This window comes from Homarus americanus, unplaced genomic scaffold (assembly GCF_018991925.1).
Source record: "Homarus americanus isolate GMGI-L3 unplaced genomic scaffold, GMGI_Hamer_2.0 scaffold59495, whole genome shotgun sequence".
NCBI lineage: Eukaryota > Metazoa > Arthropoda > Malacostraca > Decapoda > Nephropidae > Homarus > Homarus americanus.
This window is the reverse complement of record NW_024732415.1, coordinates 315,440-342,327: the sequence shown is the minus strand read 5'-3', so window position 1 is coordinate 342,327 and position 26,888 is coordinate 315,440. Positions and strand designations below refer to the sequence as shown.

Sequence of the window (26,888 nt, the reverse complement as noted above, 5' to 3'; positions counted from 1 at the left end):
TCACGGAAATGTAATATTTTTGCAACTACAATGCTGATGTCAACACAAGCGTGGTTACAGCGAGACTGACTGAGTGAGGGAGAGCTGTGTGCGTGCGTGCGTGCGTGCGTGTGTGTGTGTGTGTGTGTGTGTGTGTGTGTGTGTGTGTGTGTGTGTGTGTGTACGCGTGCGTGCGTGCGTGCGCACGGGAGCGGGGAAATTTGCTGTTGTACAATGGCCACAGTACATTTTGAGGTATGAGTTCCCAGACTTAGTGTTGCGGAAGAATGTGGAAATTAATGGTGAAACCTATGTATAACGGACTTCTCTCCATATATTCCATTACATGGGGGTTTTACATCTAACGGAGCCATGATATAACAAACTTTCATCTCTATACAGTTCTTTAGATGGAGGTTTCACATCTAATGATCTTTCAATATAATGGACTTTCCTCTCCTTATAGTCCGTTAAATACAGGTTTCACTGTATTGATGTATGTTTTAAATTGTCTTAATATGAATATGTAAGGTCTAGTTCAACGTTTGGCATTTTTATCATACAGGGAGAAGAGATGGGGGTCCAAGGCATCCACACCAGCACTCAATCCACAGGCCAGAGATACACGAGCCAAAGGTAATAGTAATAGTTTTTAACAACACCATCATGACTAGTACATAGGGTTGTCCGTTGTACCATGTGGTTAACATGCTGATGAATTGGTTATAAATGGCAAAGTGATGCAGGTGTCATTAAGCTTTCAAACCTTGTAATTTTGTATAGAATGTTAACAATTTGTTGCTGTTATTTCCATCTTTCTTTTGAGATATTTGATACTGTTGGCAGCAGACTGTAGGCAGAATAATACAGTAAATAGTATTGTGTATACAATTGTTTCACTCATTTAAGAACTTCTACAAAGTTTTCATTTACTTTATGTAGCTCTTGCGAGTATGTATAATAGTTTCTACACATTCGTAACTATTAGCTGGCAATTTAGAGTAGCTTCATCAAAGATATGTAATGTGATGGTCATTATAAACTGTTAATGTATCCCATGAAATAGACCAAAAATGTTTTAAGCACGTGCTTAGAGTGTGTATCGTGACTGACAAACTTGAATGTGTAGTGAAGGGCTGTATAGCATGAAAGATGTTTGTGAGATGGGTTGGATGTTGATGTGATATAACAGGTGGTGTCCCACAGCACTCAGAAGGCCTAGGCAGACCTGACCTCACACTAAAGGGTGAAGGGTTGTTGGGCCTGCCAGCCCTAGGCCTGGCGGTTGTCCCCGAGAGAGAAAACGGGGACAGCGGAACTGGGAGTAGCAGCAATAGAAGCTGCAACATGAACCTGGTGGCACCTCCTCAAATAGTGATTGAGGTGACAGGTCCCGGGAGCCCCCAGAGTAGCAGTCGAGGGGGCAGTGGGAGTGGCTCTCTTTCCCCCGACGCCGCTCAGTTGGAACAAGTACTCGAATCTCGTCTAGGAGGCTTCACCATAGTAGTAACTGGGGAAGATGATGAACCACAGCAGCTGCAAGAAGACGTTGATAGTGAGGAGAAGGACGAAGAAGAAAATAGAAAAGTAGGGGAAGGACACTTGACCGTGATTACCGTAGGAGCAAAGGAAGAAGAGGAGGAAGAAGGACGAAAAGGAGACCTGACCGTGCAGCCAACAGACCTGGATGACCATGACCACGACTCAGGTATATTATGTTAGTATCACAACTACACTGTAGCTCTGACATTTTTATGTGTAATCAACCTCTTTTATAATGAATTAATAAAGTAAAACACATAATTGTTGCATGCTGTCGTAAGACATTTGGTGAACTTTGTTGCATGGAACACATAACTTGAGATGAAATGGAAATACATGAGTTTTTTCATCTCTTATGATTATTGTTAAATTCCGTATAAAAATTTTCATTGTGTGTGTTTGTTACTTTCATTTAACCAGTTTGTTTACCACTTGACCTCTCTTTATATCCAAAAAAAAGCAATTTGACTTACCATATATTACACTAAATACTGTGAGACTGTTTTCCCCCAAAATGGCCCCAAAACTCACCCTGCGTCTTGATGGTTAACCCTCGGTGGATGTCAGAATGATATACATATGATCGTAAATTATTAAATAAAGAAAACTGTTGACATATTTGCTTGTATAAAAACTCAGTTTCCATCTCATATTTCCCACTACTTAATAATGTCACTATCCATATACAGTATATCATGAATCTGCCTGAAGTGTGAAATTATTTGTCCCACTAATCTTCTATCATGGTGGTAGACTTTGAACAAAAGATATTCCGTCTGGGGAAAAGTTCAATTCATAACTGCACTGTTTACTGAATTTTTAGTTGTTACCCTAGAAGGGGACATACTCGTAAGAATGCATGCTTCCTCTTTGTGTCACCTGTCTGTCCTTTTGTGCATCTGTTTATTCAGAAGTTGGGAGCATAAATTGGACATATCCATGGATGTTAATCTGACTTGATGTGTAGGTTTATTGTAACACAACCTTGGTAGAATTCAGTGGTTAAAATTTTCAGTCTTTATTGCCCAGTCATATTCCTCAAGAGATTTTTGTGGACTGGCAGGGGATGTCATCCACCTTTAGGATAAGCTGTACAGTATTTACTTTAGGAACAAGTAATGATTGAGACATCAGCAGTTAATGATAGTTCTTTGTTTTACTTTACATAGTCCACTGTAGTACAGTATATTCTTTAAGGAAGTTTTGATGAAGTACTGTACATTGCGGAGGAAATTGGGATGTTAAAGTTCATTTGACTGACAGGGTTTTCTTATTAGGTTTTAGAACAAAAGATCATCTCGGTTTTAATTACAATTATTGAGTGTTGATCTAGTGCAGCGGTTCCCAAACTGGGGGACACACCCCCAAGGTGGGTACAGGGGAGGCGTGAAGCCATCTGCCAAAATTTGCTATTTTTTGCTAAAAAAAGAATATAATGAAACTATTTCGGGAGTAACTCTCTCTCCGTTTGAATCTTCCACACATCCGTGCAAAACCAAAGTATAGCAGTCACCCCTATCTGTTTTCTATCATTTCATCTTTCCTCCTTACACGCCTTATACATGTCATGGATACCATACTGATTCTCACACTACTCGTATCTTTCACAACACTGCCAGCCATTGATCCTTCCTCATTGAAGCATATCATTAAAGTCTTTTATATTCGTATTATTTATATTTTATTTGTTTTTATCCATGTTCACTATGCAAGGAGTTATTTGATCCTCAACAATACTAAAATATAATTACCTGTATAATAAAAAAATAAAATCTATGAAGATTTTACATGCAAAAATATATGGGGGGGGGGGAGGACTTGGTAAAAAGCAAAAGGGGCATCATGTTAAAAAGTTTGGGAGCCACTGATCTAGTGTACAGTAAATATTTCCTCATTTGCAAAGTCCTAGATTATAATTTTGAACTGGTCACCAGCCAAATCCACTTATTCAGCAGACATATGGGTAGGATTAAAATTTTTCCTTAAACAAAATTTCCAGTTATGCAATAAAAGAAGAATGATAAACTTGATCTTAATTCACTTGATCACCCAGTTGTGGCCGTTTTATTTTTACACCATAAACCATTTTGTTACCAGCCTCTACAAACCTTTGTAGATCTTCTACCTTAACACAGTGAACACCCAAAGTTTCTATTATTCTTCTGTTCATACCCAACAAAATTTGAAGCTTAATTAAAGACCGTCATCTCTATGACTGACAGGAGTAGTGGATTCAAATTGGAGACCTCTCAATGGTTTATACAGGTATTCCTTTAATGGAACTGTTGTGGTGTACAGTATTATATAGTACAGTACTGGCAAGAGTGGGAGGAATCACACTTGTTTACAGAAAATTCCTTCTGCTAACAAATATTCAAAACTTCCGACTGATTATTTGGTACATACATGGGCTCCTGCGCCTGGAGACCAGACTGAATGTGATATTGGAATCTCTCTTGTTGGATGACATGCACTATGTAAGCCACACCCTCTGTCATCCCCAGCCATTTCAGATCCTCTGAAGACCTTAGCATAAATATTTAATGAAAACCCTGCTTGTGATGCACGGGAACTCCCTTTAAAATTATCAGTAAGTTTATTTGTACATAATTGATTTTTGTTCACACTTTTTGCATGGTAATGTACATCTTTAGTTTGCCCCTGGTGAAAGTAAACATTTATAAGATAAAGGAATTAACTATGAAAAAATGTTTAGGGTTTGTGAAAAAGTAACAATGCTTAATGTGCGAGTGCTATACATACAGTACATAATCTATTTGATTTTTAAGGAAAATAGCCATCTACTTTTTCAGTTGAAAATTCAGCTTGTGCATTTCATTGACAAAAATACATAATATTAATTTCCATGTGGTGAAAGAATGTCAATTTTCTGATCTCATAAAACCATGATGTTAGTGCTTGTGCATCTCTGCTTGGGAAGATCCCCTGACCCCCTTGCCTTTTGATATTAATTTCCAGCCTCCCATTTTAAAACTAGATGAAAAGGCTACTTCTGCTGCTTTTGACTTCAGTTAACAATACAGTACAGTATAAACAAGAGAGTTATCTAGGGGGTGTTTTGCCAGCCATTCAGTATAAGTTGAGTGGTACTGCAGGTGGTGGGTGTCTGGGATCAACTGCATCTGGTTCTCCTGGTGCGTCTCTCTTGTTGTCGTCATCCTCCTCGTCCAGTAACAGTTCTGCTGCGTCGCCGTACCGCCTCACACCCGATGTGTCGTGGGCAGCTCAGGTTTATCGCTCCAACCACACCTCTGTGAGTTACCCATGTATAAAATCCTAACTAAGCTGATTTTTATTACTGATTGATACCCGACTAGCCAGTTATTATTACAACATGATACTGTACTGTTCTGTGCTTTATCATCTTTTAGGTCATCTTGTTTTGAGCCAGCTGCTTCATTATCAAGATTTATGATGTAATTGTCTTGGCATTTCTATTTTACTTCATTTTTACAATATACACTATCTCCATTTGTAAATGCTTATGTAAGATTTTTTTTATCGAGTTTAATGTATTTTTATTTATTTTTATTTTTTTTTATTTTGAAACTTTTTGGGGCCTTTTGCTTTATATACTGCAAGACTTCATATAAAAATCTTTAAGTACATGTGTGTCTGTATTTATATGTTCTGGAACTATTTCCATACAGTTTGTCTCTTGGTCTGTCCTTGTACTGTCCAGCTGCTCTCTCTGCACTTGTTTTTTCTTCTCATTTCTACACCTCTTACAACCTTTACTGAGTACACTGATATCCCCGTTAGCCAGAACAATTGGTGCAGAGCATTTCTGGGGATGAGAGATTTCCGGCTAACGAGACGACTTTCTCAAACCTGGAAAAATTGCGTATCACTGGAATTTTTTACGATGACTGGGAAAAGTTTCAGAGTGTCTAAACTAGACATCTTGCACAGAAAGATACTAGCCCACTTCCCCAGAATGTTTTTGAGTGATGGGGATGTTTTCCTTGAGTCTAAACTACTGGAGTATAAATGCAGTTCTAATTAAATTAGAAACTCCATTTCCTTACTATAATAATCCAGAATATTTTATCTGAAAGTTTGGTTAAATTAATATAATTAAAAATTAAAATTCTATATAATATGGGTCTGAATAAAGCTGTGTGTTACAGCAAAGACTGGTATTTTCCACTCCTATGGAGCTGTGTGGGGATTAATGGGTCTCGTGTAACTAACCTGACCCGACGCAATGTCAGGTGGAGGTAGGGTGGGGGTTTAGTGGTCTCATATTACTGACCTTTGATGGAATTTCAGGTCACCCTTTCTTGGATGGATAATTAGTGGGTTTCATGACCCGAAGATGTTTTGGATAAACACAAAACCTAAAGTAATTTTAGGGAGACTGTGAGAAGTACAGTGTAAGTATAAATGAGCAAAGTTGTATCCCTTCAACATTACATTACATAACATTTTAAAATATGGAGTAAGAAAGCAGAAAGGTGTGGGTGATTAGAGAGATGGAGTGGTAATATACACCAGTGTTGCCAAGCGATAAGCTCCTCAACAGCTGATATTTAACTCGCTACCACACAGTGACACACATGCAAGCTTGTCATACAATGAGACCCTCACTCCTCATGCTTGCTGTCTTAATTCCCTTCCTCACAGCATTTATTATAAGCTTCTATTTATGTTAGAGAGATGAATTTGCTACCATGTTGATCCTGAATAGATTCTCCGAGATGTTTCCAATTTGATATCCTTAAATGACAAGCTGAATAATAAGGTAAAAATAAGTATTCTACAGTGGTCCTTCGGTTAACGAGCGCCTCGGTTAACGAGATTTCAGTTAACAAGTTACCTTCCATAAGATTCTTAACTTCGGTTAACGAGCAATCCCTTGATTAACGAGTTTCTTACGAGCCGACCTCAACATGTTTTTGCTTGCATTTGGCGGTCCACCAGCTGTAGTATTAGTCCGCCAATACAGTAATTGGTTCTAGGGCTTATATTCCTTACCATTTTAGTAAATATCAAGAAGTTTATACAATTCAATAATTTAAAATGTTTAATATTAAATTTTTTAGTAATTTTAACAACTATTGAACATAATTGAAGGTAAGGAAATTATGTTTATGCGCGCCATCCAGCCTGGCAACACACGAAACAGGCGCCAGTCTCTCTGTCTTTTCAGTGGAGGTAACATCTTGCTTGAGACTCGCTTCAACTAAACGCTTTTTTTATGTGTTTGCAAGCAAATTATTGGTCATTTTGAAATTTATTTTACATATTGACAATATATAATGCAGTGCAGTGTTGATTTAAAGAAAATAAAATTGAATTACACCAAGAGAACTAAAATTTTATGGGTGAAATGGTGCCATGGGTGACTTCTCTTCCACCCCAATGCCTTCTCTTTTCCCTTCTCCTCCACCCCTATTCAAATTCCCATCATCATCATCATCCAGGAGCCTTCTACATACACACCTCAAAGTAGGTGTACTTTTCTACCTTTTTTGTTGAATTTAGGCAATTTTCGGTGAACTGGAACCAATTACCCAAAACCCCATTGAAACAATGGTTTCGGTTAATGAGCAACCTTCTAGAACGGATTGTGCTCGTTAACTGAGGGACCACTGTATTGGCGGACTAATACTACAGCTGGTGGACCGCCAAATGCAAGCGAAAACATGTGCAGTGGCGCTCGTAAGAAATTCGTTAATCGAGGGATTGCTCATTAACCAAAGTTAAGAATGTTATGGAAGGTAATTCGTTAACCGAAATTTCGTTAACCGAGGCGCACGTTAACCGAGGGATCACTGTACAGTACATTTGAGTACAGGTTGTGATAATTTATGCAGTTGTTCAGCAGTTGTGGTTGCAGTTGCAAAGCTTCATGACATCACTGGTGTATGATGCGTCTCCATATGCCCTGGTTTATTCACTGATCAGTTGTCTAAGTGCAAAAGTAGCCAAATTGAGCTATCATTAGGGTGTGACCGTTACCCTCCAAAAATAAAAAAAATGGTCCTACAATGCTGTTCAAAGTTTTAGTGTTGTGTATTTATCTAGGAAACACCCCTGTAAATTTTCTTGGAGATCGGTGCATGTTTGAGCTAGCACCGTCGGCTTTACAAAATAACAAGGAATATTATTATCTAATGAACAAATTTAGTGGAATTTCTTTTATTAGACTTATAAGATATACTAACACCAAGCAAATGATCGATCATATCAATCTTAATACCCCTAAAACAATATTGTAGATTAGTACGAAATACAATAATCCCAATAATTGCATTTCTAGGTTCAAGACCCATTTATCTCAACTGGCGTACAATGAAAAAAAGAAATACTACTACCCCGCAATGCCTGGAGTGTTTGAGGAGCGCCAGCAGGAGATGGCTGACTTCTTCCGTGAATCTCTAGCCCAACCATTTACACGTGGCGACTACAAGGAGCTGGTAGAGCTTTGTCTGCTGCTTGTAACTAAAGGATCCGAGCCAGTGAACTTCACGATGGTCTACCCCGGAGCACTCCACAAAGTAAGGTGGATGGCTAAAATGCTCTATACCCTCAGGATTGTTCTTTTGGCAGGCCAGATCAAAGAGCAGTTTCCCAAAGCCGAGGTTGTGGCTAAAAGTCAAATCAGCAAGTTAGAACGGTTTGCTGTGTTCACAGTCGCTGTTTATGTCCCATGGTGGATTGTTTGCCCCGTTCCAGCAAGTGCGCCACTGAATGACTTGAATTTGGTCGAAACCTTGGCTGAATTTGCCCCATATGATGCCACAATAGTTGACAAAGCACGTGTGGCACTCGGTAGACACACTTGGTACCAAACTGAGGAGTTGGCCCCACTGGCTTTGTTCTCGTCCCAAGTATAAGAAAGGACAAAAGAGGAGATGAGGAAGGCCCTTCTTTGTCATGAAGGCACTGAAGTTACTAAGAGAGTGGGGCTCAATCATGGGGGCGATGGAAAGCCATATCTTACCCCTGTCCCAGAAAGTGGCACTGCCCTGGCGGACCTAATTGGGCCTGACTCAAGCCGGTTCTTCACCAGTGAATGGGCGGATCATGACGACTACCTGAACATGAAACGGGTTGTGGACAAGCTTCAGGTCGTCAATGAGGCTGCAGAGCGTGGTGTAAAACTTTGCCATGACTTTCTTAATGTTGCCAGGGATGAGGAGCACTTTCAAGAAGTCCTTCAAGTCGTTGAAAATGACAGACTCTGCGTTCCTAATCAGCGCAAACGATCATCTGTTTCTGAACAGAATTCATGGTTTCTTGCTTTAGAGAAATAATACAGTACCTTGTGAATATATGATAAAACTCCTTAATGTACCATGAGAGAATAAGAATGATTAACTTTTTTGTGTTAGTGATAACAGCTTTTAATTAAGACAGGCAAATGATTTGTGTTAATATCCCTTATGATGGTTGTGTAATCTCATATATAGGCGTGTATGCTGTATAAGCAAAATTGCTATTTTTCAAATTGCTGGTGCTCACTCAAATATGCATGAATCTTCAAAAAATTGCACGTGGGTATTTTTTATGTCAATATGCAACACCAAAATTTTGAACAGCATTGCAGGACAAAGTTGGGGCAACTGTCACACCCTAGCCGTCATGTATCAATTGATTTTAAAATATAAATTATGAAGTCAAATGATATAAGACAATGGTTTAGTAGTGCTGTTAATATGTGTGCTGTGTAAGTGTCTTGGCATGTCACCTCACCATCTGACTCCGTCACCTAACCACTTGATTCCTCACCTCGCCCTTTGCTTCGTTAGCTCACCTCAGAATTTCATTGATTTATTACTATCATTTTACTTTTTTTAGTACTGCATGTACATTTAAAGAAATATTTATATTTGCACAGTAATTATAAATAATCCACAAGCAGAAAAATCCAGTGTTACCCAAGCGGTTGGTCTTCCCACCCATGCACCAACCATGTGAGGATGCGGCTAAACATGATGCAGTCTTTCATAATGCTGGGAACCCTTGTCCCCAGGCCCTGAGCAGAAAGGTTTGAAGTGATTTTATTGCCATTTTCTTAGATTTTCCAATAATTGCACATTATTTCATAATCGACATTTGCTCCCAGACCCAGAAATAAAAATTTGGACAGATTTTATTTATTTTTTTTTTTTTTTCAGAAAATGATCCCGATTTACAATCTCGGAATAATTCGTTCCTTAACCTGGAATTTAGGGAATTTAACAGAAAATTTTCGAGCAAATTTCAATTCTGCTTATTGGAGAGTTCTGGGTTTGAGGCATTCCAGTTAACGGAGATATTACTGTACTTTGTACTTCTTCAAGATACTCGAATATTTTTTTCCATTCAATCATTAAATTTTTTAAGTGCATGTGTATATGCAAACTACTGTTGCCACATTTGTAACTACAGTGACTATTTTTTTATTTAGTCTTATTAGTTACATCCTCATACTGTACGAGTAAGTTTACACTCTACAGTACTTTTAACTTTATTATGGTAGAGTAATTTAGTTTGCTGGTAAAGTGGTTATTGTATTGGGGTGGCAGTCATTAATTTGTAATTTCAAATGTCCATTGAGCAGACAATGTGTAATTGATATCTGGTGATTGCCAGTAACAATAGTTTAATCATGTCCCAAACTGCTTGTCTCACAAAATGAAACTTTCGTACATACCTCTAGAATTAAGAGGGATATATACCCATCTTATCTCGCCTTGTCTGTGGCTGAAGGATGTCCTGGGTTGACTTGTGACTTCCCTGCCTCTATGGCTTCTGCAAATTTTTATGATTTCTATCTAGCTTTTTTCATTTGTAATTCCATGAGTTCTTTCATCAATAAATACACAGTCTGACACAGACTGCCCATGGGATGCTCTTAATTTTGGTTGCTGAGGTTTTGTATATTTACTAAGACAAACTATTACCTGTTTGAATGTGGACAGTATTATTTTCATTATCCTAGTCTATTTCCAAGAATAATAAAGATGCAATGGGTGATTTTAAACCAAGAATTTACAGTTATCTTATTTCCACAATAAAAATCCCTTGCCTGGTGCTTGTTTCCTCTTCTCTACAGTTTTAATAGAATCACTAATTATAATTGAAAATTCTATAAATGTTATCACAGTTCTTTTTAACTATAAAACTTTTCAGAAAACTCTTCCTGGCTATCACATGTTGGCAAATAAACCTGCTTATGACTAGGTTCATAGGATTAGCATTAAGCTTGACTAACTGAACTACAGTATATCTTACCCTGTCCCTTATCAGTACAAATAATTACTGTACAACTTTTACTGTACTAAGATACTTATACCTGTCTCATCACCATCTGAATACATTGAAAGTGATAGTCATCTTTAATAATATTATAATCTGCCCTTCTAGCTTCTATTTAGAGTTCATACCCACACATTCTTAAGCTTTCCAGAGTATTCATTGATGTTCAGAAAGTACTTGCTAGTTCTTGGTGGCACACTGCATGCAAGCATGGGAGGTATTGTACCGGGTATTTTGAGTTGATGCCAATCTGCGAGGAGTGCCTTTATAGTCTTTGCCCTTGATTGTTTTAAGGCAAGAATTGTGATTCAGTGAGGTTGTAAGTTGAATGCTCTTCCTCATCACAAGAGTAAATTGTATAATGAAATGGAAAAAAGTTCATAGTAAGCGATGGAATAAAGGTCACTCATACCTCAGTGTGATTAAGGATTAACCTACCACATTTTCCACCATGTAAGACACATTTTCCCAAAATTATCTTGCATGTTATCTGTCAATTCCATGGTTTTGAAGATTATAAGTCAAGTGAAGAAATGGGGGAAATATTCTCTTTTTGCTATCCTTTCAGCAACCAAGTGATTTGAACTTATGAGCCAATCGGGAACACTGCATAGGTTGTCATAGAATTTCTCACGTTGTGTTTGGGGTAGCCATTTAATGGCCAGCTGGGCAACACCAAACTGCTTGTATGTGAGCCCCGGGATATAAGGAATACACGGTATCCTCATTATTTTGAATACCCGGTAGTTATAATTTGGTTTTCAGCTTAATTCATATTTGTTCTCAAAATGAATTAAATGATTTAAATTTGGAATGAATCTGAAATAACCGATTGGTTCTGAAAAATCAATTATTATTATTGGAATATATTATGAAACGGAATAAGAGGAATGAATTATAGGAATAGAATATGAATTATATTAAGCTAATGTACAAAACTACTTTTGGGTGCATAGCCGGGGAGAGGAGGTGGCAGAGGAGGGGAGGGAGAAGAAGACAATTTATCTCTCTCTCTCGTCATCTTAAGATCCTTCTATAACAACAGTATACAATATCACCATAATTCCCATATTGTATTGGTTCATTTGGTGCCGGGTTAATAAAACATTATTGAAAAGTAATTAATTTTTACCTAAAAATTCTCAAAATTAGTCCCAGGTGAGCTATTGTGCTGTTGTATATTCCCAGGCTCATGTTTATAGAGCAGTACCAGCTGATGGGTCCCGCTCTCCCAAACAATGTTGCCAGCACTCACCATCTCTCAAGCACTGTTGTTGTCACTGTTCTAGAGGATTGGTGCTTACCACAGGATTTGTCTTGAGCGCTTAATAAATACTGTAATACAGTATTGTAGTGTATGTATCAGGACTTATAAATGTTATAATGCATCTCCATATATCCTGGTTTATTCACTGATCAGTTGTCTAAGTGCAAAAGTAGTCAAATCGAGCCATCATGAATCATTTAATTGTAAAATAGAAATTAAAATATTATAAGACAATGGTTTAGTATTGCTGGGTGTTATGTGTAAGTTCCTTGTCACATCACCTTATCTTGCAGTGTTACATTTATTTATTACTGTATTATTTACAATACTTTTTTATTACTCTACGTACATTTAAAAAAATTTTGTTTGCACAGTTATTATAAATAGATTATTTTATGTGGCAGCCAAGGCAGAGCGTAAAAACTGAACAGAAAATGAACGAATAACCGAACACAAAAATTCATAAAAAGTTGTCGAATGTCAAAATACAGTATTTCGAACTCGGTTAATTTGGAGTTTTCAGTAATTCGAGTGAACCAGAGCTTTTTTGTCAAATTAAGGAGAGTACAGGTACTCCTCGACTTACGACCACCCAGACATACGACCGCCGCAGTCTGCAGCGGTCCAGAAAAACACAGATACAGAGTGGATAATAATAACCATATTAACATGGTGAGCACACAATACCTGTAGAAGTGATTAGGATGATTGTCAAAATAATAATATACAGTACTGTATATGTATAATTGTATGTATGCCAGGTGGACAGTGGCAAAGTTACATACATTCGCGAACAAAAGTCTCGTTGCCTCTTGTGCTGCTCCACAAACCCATAGATAAACACTCTTGAATCTGAAGCATTTATGGACAGAATAATCCATCACACTACTTTTTCAGGTTTCTTTAACTGCTTATGTTTCACTGCCATACAACATCACGCTTCTCTTACCAGTTGCATACATTTTTCCCCTTAAATAGAGGGAAGGTCCTCTTGCTGTCAATAAAAGCTGCAACTATATGCTTCCTCCAGGCACTTTTGATTCTTCTAACTAAGCTAGCTTCAGCACCCTCTCCAGTTCTGTTCATGTCATCCAGGCAGCAGAGCTCATTGACACAGTCCAGGAACATATCCTCAGTGTTGAGTTTCTCCAGCCTTGGTAAGGACATATGTCTGACGTATGTCACGGATACCCACAAAATGTTCTATACTACTGAGGGTATACACAAACACTTGTTGTCTTAAAAGTAGGTTCTATTCTCGTACGGGAGATATATACAGTAGGACGCAGAAGCTCGCGTTTCCACACCACGAGTACTCTGTCTTCACTCTCTATCTATCTATGTATTACTACGCGCTGGCCTGTACAGATGCCAGCATTCACAAGCTAAATACATAAAGTATAAATATGATAATTTATATACATAACATGGTGCACAATAAAAGGAATATTACATAGAATTAATACATGTTCTGTAATACTTTACATAATTAATGGAGTAATATAAGAGTAATATAATAATACACAGCTGAAGGTACTACTTTGTGTCCATATATCATACAATATGCTCATCTACACATACAGAACATTATAAAGTCTGTCATCCACTCCACTGCATATCATGGTTCCCACTGTCCACAGTCACTGCATGTTACTGAATTGCTGCCAACACCTTTCTTATAGACAGCACATGGCCATTTCCATTTTCCACCTTGGGTCCCTCGTGCATGTCACTGATTAATACTTTTGTTTTTACCACATTGTCTTATCCCTTTGACTCGATTCCTTTCTTTCATTTCTTAAATTTCTCTATTGCCTCTTCCATGATATTTGCTATCAGCTTAAGTCATCAGCATACAACAACTCCCAGGGCAGACCAGTCCCCAACTCCTATGATATTGCCTCCATGATAAACAGAATGGGGTTCAAGACAGACAGTAGTTTTAAGCCTTCATATACAGTAATGCCATAACCACTGAGTCAAGACACTCATCAACCCCAAAATTTTTCATTGTCCACCTTATAACTTCAAATGGCACTGTCATATGTTCTCTCTGGGTATACAAATACGAATTGCAGCTTTTTTCCCTCCTAGAAGTTTCTCTTGTAGTTATCTGAATGTAATATTGCCTTTGTCCTCCTACCTGGCATAAACCCAAACTGCATTCCATTTAGTCTACTCTCTCCCTTATCAAATTCTGTTTCTCTTTCTACAACTTTGATAACCTCATCTAACAGCTTCAGGTCCCTGTGGTTCCCACATTCAACTGCATCACTTTTACCTTTGGAAGTGTTCACAATCACACTCTTCAGCCAGTTGTTTGGAACAGTACAGGGGGTCCCGAGTAACGAATGCCTGACTTACGAACACCCTCCGTTACGAATGAGGTCCCATAAGGTCAATTATTTTAAGAATCTGACATGGGTACAACTGGTTAGTAGCATTAATGTATGAGAAGTAGTTTGCGTGGCGTAGCGGTGAGGGAGGTGGGGAGTAATGCGTCATCCAACCACGTTCCTTGAGGGAGTGTCAGTGCACCTTACCCTCACCTCAGTAATGTGTGTGGTCAAGTGCAAACTGTTGTTTTTTGCTTATTAACTTATTTTTTCTGCTCTCATCATGGCTCCCAAATGCAAACCTGATGCACGTGATAGCAGTGCATTCAAGAAAAGGAAAACAATTACTGTACAATGAAAGTGAAAGTTGACATAATTAAACATTCTGGAAAAGGTGAAACCCCCCTCATTCTTTGGTAAAGCTTTGGGCTTCAGTCGGTCAATGGTCGGAACAATTTTTAAAGACAAACGGAAAATTCTTGAACATGAAAAAGGATCTACACCAATTCACTTAACTGTGATAACAAAACAAAAAGTAGATTGTTAATTGAAATGGAAAGATTGTTAGTGATAGGGGTGGAAGATCAGCCAGCCCAAGGTTTCAGTGTAAGTGATAAATTTAATTTTTACTTTCCTTTACTGTATTTTGTCATTCAATTTCTTCTTTTCTTGGAATTAAGTGATTTGAGATGTATAAAAGGACTTAGGCTATGATATAATGCACATAGGGTGTGTGTTCCGACTTACGTACATTACCGGGGACCCCGTTTATTGTCATAATTGGATTAGTCCATTCAGCAACCATCGATGCTCCTACATCATATACAGTATTGCTGAACTACCCCCCCCCCCTTTCCATTCTTCTTTTTGTCAACTTTCTCCTTCACCCATTCTCTTTCAATCCTTAGGCAATAATTTATCTCCTTTGCAGATTTTTAATTTATTTTATTTATTTTATTTTATTTATTTATTTTAATTTTTTACTTTATTAGGAATTTATTCTTTTCCCACCATAAGTAGTGTTGAACTTGTTTCTTAAATTATGACCATTGTTGTTGGAAAAGTGGTGTCCATTTAAGTTCTGATAGGTTTGGTTAAGTGTGTGTGTGTATTTTGTAGTCAGGTTTAGCTTAAAGTAGGGATGGGGTTTATGATGCTGTTATTGAATTTTAACCCACCTCCTGAAAAAAATAAAAAAAATGCATCCCTAGATTCTCAAAAAAAAAAAAAAAACTATAATGTATAATTCATGTCAGTAGTTATTAACCATATTTTACACAGAAAAAAGTTCCATTAATACCATCCCCAAAAGTTTCTTATTATGTAAATACCAGGTAGTCGGTAGGTAATTTTATTGCTTGAATCACATTTTATTCTGAAAGCTGTGTATGGTGTTTTTAATTAGATTCTTCTCAATGTTATTTATGATAAATTTTTATTACATTCTATTCTCCTTTTGATGTTCCTCACTTTCAAGTTTATTAATGTTTTAATGACCATTGATGTAGTGTTTTATACATGAATTTATATCTCTTCTCTATATTCTTGCTAACTTCTTATGTGACTTGATTTGTGTTTATAATTTTTTTGCCACTTATTTTTCTTTCAGATTATGTTAATAGCCTTTTTCTATTCTTATTGGTGAGGTAAGTGATCCAGTAAGAGGCTGTGTGAGTACTGTACCTCATGTGTTTCTGTATGTGCGAGTCAGTGATGCGAGAAAGTAACGTGAGAGTGATCTAAAGGATGTGTGTGTGCTGTACCAGGGTCCACTACTTTGTCACAGGGCACGACAATCTGCTGTCATTCTGTCTGTCAATGTTCAGTTTGCCGTCTAGGCCTCTTGTCTGAGTCACGCCAATTTTTAAGCAAAAGCCTGCACCACTTTGCCTTCTTTTCATTTTGAAAATTCTGCGGAAAGCATTCTCCGCCTTCCTAACGTTGTTTTGTTTCAGCACACAGGGCTGTCATTTTCTTAACTTGTAGATAGTAATGTCTTCCTTTTATCTATTTTTAACCACTTTTGAATTTTATATTTCCTCCAATTTTGAGAATTTTTTTTTATGCTGGGAGATAGTAAAAAGGAAGCGAAAACTATATTGAGGTATAAAATGGGAAGGATGTACGGTACTTAATGAGACTTATTCCTGTACAGTTATAACATTATACTAAATGTGAGTCTTAAGAAAGACTTGCTTTTATGGTCATTCACATTGTTTTGTGCAGGAAAACTTAATAACATTGTACTTTAAATGGCATCCTGATGAGTTCAGCAAAGCAGTAAACATCTGAGGCATCCATAACTGAAGAAACATTTTCCTAGCATGGTATTCTGTTTTATAATACTGTACACTGTACATTGAAACCTCAGTGATTCAAATTGAATAATTCTGAAAAGCACAAATTTTAAAATTCTTCTGATAATTATTATTATTATTATTATTATTATTTTATTATTATTATTATTATTATTATTATTATTATTATTATTATTGTTATTGTTATTATTATTATTATTATTATTATTATTATTATTATTATTATTATTATTATTATTATTATTATTTTAAATCTCTTGTTTGGTAACTCTGTGTGTTTTATGCCCATACATATGAGACAGGCATGGATGTACAATTATGCAGTATGTATGTGTATACATAATATATATGTAATATACATACATACATATGGTAGCTTTACATGCACCTTGCACGAATGTACCAAATAACCTTGCAGGAGCAGTGTGGGTACAGTATTCCCTTTGTAATTCTGTATTCTCAAGTTCAAAATTTCTACTTACCCCTGTATTTAGAAGATTTTGGCAGATATAAAATGCAGTACAGTGTTGGTCTCAAATAATTAGTAATATTCCTAATTGGAAGAATTATTCTGAAAAGTTACTCGTTAGTGTTGCTCAGTTTGTAACCATTCCAATTGTTAGTTTTGCAGTTCATAATATGTAATTGTTTCAGGGTAGTTACCATATGATAGAAATAAAGCAATACATTCTGCTGTACAATATGGGTGTTTTACAATCCCCAAACTGCTGTATCCTGGATTAGTACTTCCTGCCTTACATGTTTTTTACTGTGGTTGCCAACACTTACATATGAAGACAGTACTCTGATTGATAACATACATCAGCTCAAATCATCTAATATCAAATATCTTTAGTCTTTAGCAAGGATTGGTGCTCTTGTTCTCAGATGAATGCTTGTGTGACTCATTCCTGCCTACAGTGGTATGAATCCCAACCAGCACTGTGCTATAATGATTCATTCATTATCGCTCATTAACCTTTATTTGGTGTAAAATTTATTTATTTAAATTGATCATTTACAATGAATTGTTTGTTGGAGTGAAAGATACACAAGAGTGTTTTCACTACATTAACTGTACAGTGTTTAAGAATTGAGTTGCCATTTCAGAATACAGCATATTTCAAAATTTAAAAAACACTAGCAAATTTCATTGTTTTGGGAATCCTCCCAGTACGGTACCTCTCCGTCAACCCATATGCCCAGTGTCAGAAACTGGACAAAAAATTAGACTAAAAGAAGATGGACTTGATGTGTTGTTCAAAGACAAACTAATTTACAATACTGTAATTATCTACACCTAAATATATCTTTTGTAAGGTAAAAGTGATGTTAAATGTAATAAGAAACATGCAGGATAGTGTATGCTCATCTGGGCCACTGATACTGTACTCAAAGTCTTTCTTTTTCTAAGCATGAAACTGTTAACTGTTTTGGATAAACTGCTTGATAGGATAAAATTCACCAGAAGAACACCATGTTTAATAATGTACACTCACCAAAATATATCCTGTCAGTCCTCTCTTCCCTCCATGAACCCTGAGACTAATGAACCTGGTAATCTGAGACATCACACATTGCACCTTCAATAAACTCAACAATGTGTGATGTCTCTGATTCACAGGTTCATGAATCTCAGGGTTCATGGATAGGAAAGAGGACTGACAGGAGTTTTATTTTGGTGAGTGTACATGCGTGTGCAGTCATTCAGTAAAGCAGTGTGAAGTCATAAAATAAAATTGTGTGTAGGCTTCAAAGTTCCCAATAACATAAAGAAAGTCGGGAAAATTGCTGTGGTTATTGCCTCATCTACACCGTTAAATCTAGTAAAGTTGCACCAATTATTATCATGGCTTTAAGGTTGTGCTCTGGGTATGTCTCAACTCTCAAGTTACTGTACAACACAATGTCTGACCTTGGAGTGTGAAAAAAGGCCATCGTCAAAGAGAACCTTATAGAAGCTGAGATGCATGTGGGAAGTGTTACTTACATATGTATTTATTTCTCTAGAAATTACTCTAAATCATGTGTAATGAGTACTAAAGAGTACTAAGAGACCTGCTAGTGCTTTGCCAACTACACCTGTTACAGGTATCAAGAAATTATGAAGGAGTGTCATTATAAGGGTGAGATCAGACATTAGTAAACAACATGAGCAGGTGAAGGAACAAGAGTGAGAGGAGATCATCCACACGCCTCTCAAGAATATTTTATACATTGTATGTCATAACATTTTTATGTACCATAATCAGGTTCCTGCACCCGGTTACTTAATCAACTTTCCGATAGATTAATGATATAAAAAGTACTGTACAATTTACTGTCTGAAAATATTCTTTAATAAGTAAAAGTAACAAAATTCCAAAGTAATAAGGTAAATGTCCCCAAAGTAGAGTAATATATATAGTATTACTTTGTTACTTTTAAACAACAATGATGAATTAACACTTATCTTGTGTTTGGTTTTATTTCACCTTTTAAGTGCATGGCAAGTGTAGCAGCTATGATGGGTTATAATTGCAGTTATGATAGGGATACAGTGTGGTTTGACTGTCAGTTGAGCCTAAGGTTAACATTTAACAAAAGAGGGTTTACTATATTTATATCACAGGACTTGAGAAATTCTTGCTTAATCTGCATGCACAATTTTTTGTATATCATTAAGAAAATAAGAGTACAGTACACCTGAACCATTAGGCATATTGACACCAGATAACATCATAATGTTCTCTCTGCAGCAGTCCAGTAGTCCAGTTGATGGGGGTCAGGAACCAGGCCCTCAGATTGACCCCAACCCTCTCCCTCTACCTCCAGTGCCCCATGAGGTCATGCGTACAGCCTCGGAGCGCCACCAGAAGGGTCTAATGTGTCCCTGGATATATCAAGTTTTAACACAGGTTTGTTGTCTCAACTCCTTTCACTGGCTCTTATGAAGTTTTCTTGATATTATCTACACATGTGTCATATCTGATTGTTTTAATAATTATCCATTTGTATCTGAAAAAACAAGTTGAACAAGATAATCTTAACTTTTTGAACCCTAAAAAGCATGTATAAGAGGTATGCTGACTTGTATAGTAGGTTGACATGAGCATATATGTATATATATATACAGGCATCCCCCGCTTTGCGGAAGCCCGGGTTACGGAATTTCGCTCTTACAAAATTTGTAAATTATGACCAATAATTTCACGTTACGGCCCGTAAATCCGCCCTTACAGAAATTGGGGTAAATTTTAACAAACACAAGGCCTCACACATGCCATTCAGACTGACAGACTTGACAAGTTTTTCCAACCATAATGACAGTTGAAACTTTAAACATCACTCACAATGGATCTTGAATATTCCAACTGTAATCAGACATACCTAAGTTGTCTCAACAATTGCAACCCCAGTTGTGATATCAAATTCTGTGTCACTACTAAATAATAATAGCCCCTGGTGCACTCTTAAGATTAAGAGAAAACGGACGATTCAGGAGTGCTGAAGTGAGAGAAAACAGACTCCTATGACGGGGCACTCAAATAAACATACACATAGCTGTATAATGCAATATTATGCAATATTAACCCCTAAATTGGTGTTTTAAGAAGGTATATCATAAACTATTTAATGTACTGTATTGTATGTGTTTATAAATGTTTATTTTCATTAATAAAAGTGCTTGAATTACTTTTTTGGGGCCGAAAAAATTCCTTAGGAACGCATCTCCAGTTTTATAATGGAAGTCAATGGGAAAATAGGTTTCGCATTACGGAATTTCGCGATACGGTCAATTTTCCGGGAACGAAACCCTTCCGTAACGCGGGGGATGCATACATATATATATATTTTATTATCCCGCTTTGCACGTTTTTTTTTTACGAGTTTCCACGTTTACGTGGTACTCTGCCAGACCCGGAATGCTCACTTTACGCGGTGCATGTACTCTTTTATGCGGAGAGCGGCGCGGGGAGGGTGCGCACAAGGTCGCCCAGTCATCAAAACATTACCGAGTTCTTCACCCGCCACCCACCACAGCCGGCCCAAGTCAGTGATAGTGAGGATATGGACTTATATGGACTTTGAGGGGTTTGACAAAGAGGCCCTGCGAGCCTCTGTGGTGGATAGTGATACAATTGATACAAGTGATACAGGTGAGGGTCAGTAATCTGCCCTCTCCCTCGGAACCAACCCCCCCATCCCCGTGTCCCAGCCATCTTTTCTACTGATGTAAGTGTTAAAAAACCTAATATTATTGATATTTCTCTTAATTATTAATTGTGTGTGCATACCATCATAAAATTAAGAAGTTATTTTTACTACAACGTAGGTATTGTGTCTGAAAAAGTGGAGTTTGGGGGTCGGCCCGGTCTCTATTTCAATTAATCCCATATGTTATGTTGTTCACTTTATGCATATATATATATATATATATATATATATATATATATATATATATATATATATATATATATATATATATATATATATATATATATATATATATATATATATATATATATATATATATATATATATATATATATATATATATATATATATATATATATATATATATATATATATATATATACAGTATTACCCCGCTTAACGCGCTTTCACTTAACGCGTTTTCGCATATACGCGGTGCCTTGCCAAAGCTGAACTTTCACTTAACGCGGATTTTTCCACAGCAACGCGGTGAGTGTCCGGCTCGGATGCTATTTTTAGATTTTGACCACGCGCCACCCGCCCGCCCGCCCTCCCGCCTGCCTGCCTGCCTCTCCCTCCTCCTCCCTCCGCTTGGGCAAGCGGCGCGGTAAGGTTGCGCAGTGTGTGTCTTTGTTGCGTTATCACTGACGTCATATGACGTCTCGGACTGTGATTGGCCATGCAGCCCTACCCCCCTCTGCTGCTAGCTGTAATTGGCTTAAAGTATTATGACGTGACTACCCCGGGGAGGGAGGGAGGGAGGAGAGACGACGTTTGACCTAGCCACGGCAGTTTCATCCCTCAAGGCCACGCCGGGTTAACGCGCATCCATTGTTCCGTAAAATGGCTTCCGCCGGACCACCACCCCCAGAGAGAAACCTTTCCTTACCTGGACCCAGCGGCACTAAACCAAAGAAGACACGACGTTCATTAAGCTACGAGCTGAAGTACCAAATTGTTCAAGATTTGGAGAAAGGAAGACGCCAAGTTGATCTCGCGCGCCAGCATGGCGTCAACGAATCTACGATTCGTACGATCAAGAAGGATGCTGCCAAGATAAAGGAGCAAATGAAGCTCACAAAGTCTGCAGGTGCTTCAGCTATCAGGTATTGCCAGAACAGGGTGCTGGCAAAAGTGGAAACTTTGCTGGTGAGTTATTTGGTGCGTCAGGCGCGACGCAACATGGCGGTGGACACGCGCTCAGTGCAGGAGTACGCACGTGAGCTATACGCAGCAGTGACACGTAAAATGGGAATTGCAGAGCCCAAACCCTTCAATGCTTCCCATGGTTGGCTGCATAGGTTTAAGAGGAGGAACAAGGTCACCAATATCAGCATTGTTGGTGAGGAAGCGAGTGCTGACCGTGCGGCGGCTAGAGATTTTCCTCCGTTTTTACGTGAGATTATGGAGGAAGGACAGTACACTGACGACCAGGTGTTTAACATGGACGAATCTGGTCTTTTCTGGAAAAAGTTACCTTCCAAGACCTTCGTTGTCCAGTCTGCGAGCAAGGTAAGGGGCCGGAAGATGCAGAAGGAACGCATCACCGTCCTGTTTACCACCAATGCCTCCGGTACCTGTAAACCAAAGTTATCGGTGATTCACAAAGCCCGCAAGCCGCACGCCTACAAGAATATGGACATGAACAAGCTTAATGTCCACTGGCTAACCGCACGTAAGGCGTGGATGTCCTCTTCTCTGTCCCTCTTCTGGTTTGACAACTTTTTTGTTCCTGACGTGCAGAAATTCTGCGAGCAACAGAATGTTCCATTCAACATTTTGTTGCTCCTTGACAACGCACCTGGACACTCGCCCCTACTAATGGATCGTCACCCCAACGTAAAAGTGGTCTTCCTTCCTCCCAACACCACGTCATTAATCCAGCCTATGGACCAGGAGTTAATCTGCAACGTTAAAGCTGCATACTCGGCAAAGAAATTCAAGCTCCTGAACGACTCTACCAACACCAAGGATGAGTTGCGTAAGCTGGGTGACACCGACAGCGAGAGTAAAAGCGACGAGGACAAGGAACAAGAGGCGGCGACTCAAGAAGTTCTCGTCAAACAATTTTGGAAGAAGTTTAACGTCAAACAAGCTGTAGACTTCTTGGTGGAGGCATGGGATCTGCTGTCTACTGCTACGATTCGTCACGCATGGAGACATGTGTTGCATGGCATACCAGGTGAGAGGAGGAGTCAATCTGTTACTGGTCAGGTTCAGACTGTTGCAGTAGCAGTGGACCTTGCCAGAGAAGCTGCGCAGACTGTTACAGCTGAAGGCTTCTCCGAGACCACCAACGAAGACATCATGGAGGTGATCAGAGATCCTGAAGTGACTGCCGACGAGATGTTGGAAGAAGAACCCGCCAGTGAAGAGGAGGAAGAAGGTGCGTCATTCTCCGAAGAACCTAGTTTAAGTCATAGTGATATTAAGTGTGTCATAGAGTTAACAGAAAAAATTAAGTCCATCGTTTCCCGCGACACTGACGATGAACGCCATGACGTCTTCCATAACCGACTGGTGCAGGCTATGGAGCCGTACATCAAGGTGTATCACGACAACATCAAAGCCAGCCGTCAGAAAAGCATAACCGAGTTCTTCGCCCGCAACCCACCACAGCCAGCCCAAGGCAGTGATAGTGATAGTGAAGGTGATTTTGAGGGATTTGTCAGGGAAGCCATGACAACTGTAAGTGACAGTGATATTGATTCACCTAGTAATGGTGATTCACCTAGTAATGGTGATTCACCTGAGGGGCAGTAATCTGCCCTCTGCCTCGGAACCAGCCTCCATCCCCGTATGCCGACCCATCTCTTCTACTACCGTGAGTGTTCCTTAAACCTTTTCGTTTTTTAACCTATTCTTTATTTTTCCTATGTTAACCTTTATCTTTCCTAACCTAACCTCTTCTATATTACTTGTTTTTCATGCCACCATAAAGTTAAGATAGAATTTTTACTACAACATAGTTATTTGTCGTCAAAAAGTGGAGTTTGGGGGTCGGGCTGGGTTCTATTGGAATTAATCCCATATGTTCTGTTATTCACTTAACGCGGTTTTCACTTAACGCGGGACCCTCTGGGTTCAATTGACCGCGTTAAGTGGGGTACAACTGTGTATATATATATATATATATATATATATATATATCTTGATAAAATCACACGGGAAAATGGAAACAACGGAGTACCTTAGCTTTCGTCTTTATTCAAGACATCTTCAGAGGCAACTAGATTACATGGACAGAGAGAGGCTTAAATATACAGGGTGACCTAAAAACATGAGGTCAGGTCATAATGATGACATCCACTAATCCCCACACCAACACAACCGTAGAGGAGCTTAAGAGGAGGGTGGTGACGTGACTAAACAGGTCAGGTCAGAAAAAAGGGACCCACAAAATAACTGTCATACATCAAGATCAAAGGTTTTCAAAGCAGTTTTAACCTTGGGCCACTGACAAATAAATTTATGTAACATATTATCAGTTTTGAACTGACCATCACTAAGGTTTATTGATTTTAATTCCTTAATCAAACTAGCTTCAACCAGAAGTCTTTCTGTGACACAAGATGATTTGAATACTTCTAAGCTAACCTCATGTTTTTAGGTCACCCTGTATATTTAAGCCTCTCTCTGTCCATGTAATCTAGTTGCCTCTGAAGATGTCTTGAATAAAGACGAAAGCTAAGGTACTCCGTTGTTTCCATTTTCCCGTGTGATTTTATCAAGATTTATCTTATCCACGTTTTCATTGTGGATTTACATGATATATATATATATATATATATATATATATATATATATATATATATATATATATATATATATATATATATATATATATATATATATATATATATATATATATATATATATATATATATATATATATATATATATATATATATATATATATATATATATATATATATATATATATATATATATATATATATATATATATATATATATATATATATATATATATATATATATATATATATATATATATATATATATATATATATATATATATATATATATATACTGTCAATGACATATGCTTATTATCTTGATCAGGGTGAAGTGAAGTTTGGTGTGTGTATGGAGGATGAGAGTACTGATGATCTGCCAAATGCTGTGCTTTTCTACCGTTCAGTCCGCCAGTGTGTATACGCCATCCTCTATAACCTACACCATCACAGTTTCATGTCTCGTAAGGCAAAGGAGGAAGGCCACAGTAAGTGTTAATGTATTTTATGTTAATATATATTTCAAAAAGATGTTCTACTGAATATACACCAGAATTCACATTAAATACATTAGAGGCTGTAAGTAGAGTATTCTCTTGGTTATCTTGGTCCCTTACAGTCAAATTTTCCATATGTCTTCCACCACTTTCCCATATTATTTTCCCTTGAGATTTCTTTTCACACACTCCAACAGACTGATACACCCACACACTCAAACAGTGTGTGCCCTGCAGTGGTTCCCAAACCCATGGTTACGGCCCATGAGAGGGTAGTGTGGTTGTTCCCGGGGGTAGTGTGGTTGTTCCCGAGGGTAGTGTGGTTGTTCCTGAGGGTAGTGTGGTTGTTCCCGAGGGTAGTGTGGTTGTTCCTGGGGGTAGTGTGGTTGTTCCCGAGGGTAGTGTGGTTGTTCCCGAGGGTAGTGTGGTTGTTCCCGGGGGTAGTGTGGTTGTTCCCGAGGGTAGTGTGGTTGTTCCCGGGGGTAGTGTGGTTGTTCCCGAGGGTAGTGTGGTTGTTCCTGGGGGTAGTGTGGTTGTTCCTGAGGGTAGTGGCTGTTCCCCGGGCAGTGTGGTTGTTCCCTCGAGGCAGTGTGGTTGTTCCCCGGGGTAGTGTGGTTGTTCCCCAGGGTAGTGTGGTTGTTCTTGCGGCAGTGTGGTTGTTCCCTGAGGGTAGTGTGGTTGTTCCTCGAGGTGTGGTTGTTCCCCGCAGTGTGGTTGTTCAGTGGTTGTTCCTTTGAGGGGTAGTGTGGTTGTTCTAGGTAGTGTGGTTGTTCCCAGGTAGTGTGGGTTGTCTCGGAGGGTGTGGTTGTTCCCTTTTGTGGGCAGTGGTTGTTCCCAGGGTAGTGTGGTTGTTCTTATGGGTAGTGTGTTGTTCCCGAGGGTGGTATGTTCCCCGTGTGGGGTGGGTGTGGTTGTTCCCGTGTGGTTGTTCCCCGGGTAGCGTGGTTGTTCCCGGGGTAGTGTGGTTGTTCCCGAGGGTATGTGGTTGTTCCCGAGGCAGTGTGGTTGTTCCCGGCAGTGTGGTTGTTCCCGAGGGTAGTGTGGCGGTTGTTCCCCGAGGGTAGTGGTTGTTCCCGAGGGTGGAAGTGTGGTTGTTCCCCGGGGTGTGTGGTTGTTCCCCGTGCAGCGTGGTTGTTCCCGGTGGGTAAAGTGCGGTTGTTCCCTGCAGGGCAGTGGTTGTTCCCCAGGGTAGTGTGGTTGTTCTTGAGGGTAGTGCGGTTGTTCCCCGGTGCAGTGTGTGGTTGTTCCCTGCAGTGTGGTTGTTCCTGCAGTGTTGTTCCCGGGGGTAGTGTGGTTGTTCCCGAGGGTAGTGTGGTTGTTCCCGATGGTAGTGTGGTTGTTCCCGAGGGTAGTGTGTTTGGTGTTTTGGTTTTGACCGCGTGAGTGCGTGTTTTTGTTTTTGTTTTTTGAAGTGTTACATGGTATTTTCCTCTTCTTGCTATGTTAGTTTGCTATTATAGTAAAATAGATGGTTACATATACTTTTCATTTGTCTGATTAAAGAAAAGTTACTGAAATTAGTTTTTATAATTATTTAAATTTATCTCTATATAATCAAAACTCAAAAGAGCTCACTCTAAGAATAAAGCAGCATCATGTTAGCCACTGAAAAGTTCTTGTTTTGTCACTAAGGCTATCGAATTGTGTAGTGAAGTCTCATTTTCATGAAAACTTGTTTTTCATTGTGTGTTTAATTTAAATTGATTCAATAAAACTATATGAATAAA

General features: G+C 38.5%; 1 protein-coding gene across 8 annotated transcripts in view; it reads left to right on the top strand.

Moving 5' to 3' along the window:
* Window positions 1-26,888, top strand: part of LOC121868520 (constitutive coactivator of PPAR-gamma-like protein 1) — a 99,476-nt gene that overhangs the window by 30,919 nt on the left and 41,669 nt on the right. For 5 of the 8 annotated variants that reach the window (XM_042369200.1, XM_042369197.1, XM_042369193.1 and 2 more), the window contains 6 exons: window positions 545-615; window positions 1,186-1,696; window positions 4,638-4,795; window positions 9,413-9,538; window positions 19,451-19,609; window positions 24,993-25,152. In XM_042369200.1, the coding sequence (XP_042225134.1) occupies window positions 545-615; window positions 1,186-1,696; window positions 4,638-4,795; window positions 9,413-9,538; window positions 19,451-19,609; window positions 24,993-25,152 (1,185 nt within the window). The remainder of the gene's footprint in view (window positions 1-544; window positions 616-1,185; window positions 1,697-4,637; window positions 4,796-9,412; window positions 9,539-19,450; window positions 19,610-24,992; window positions 25,153-26,888) is intronic. The other 3 variants (XM_042369195.1, XM_042369199.1, XM_042369201.1) reach the window with 3 other exon arrangements.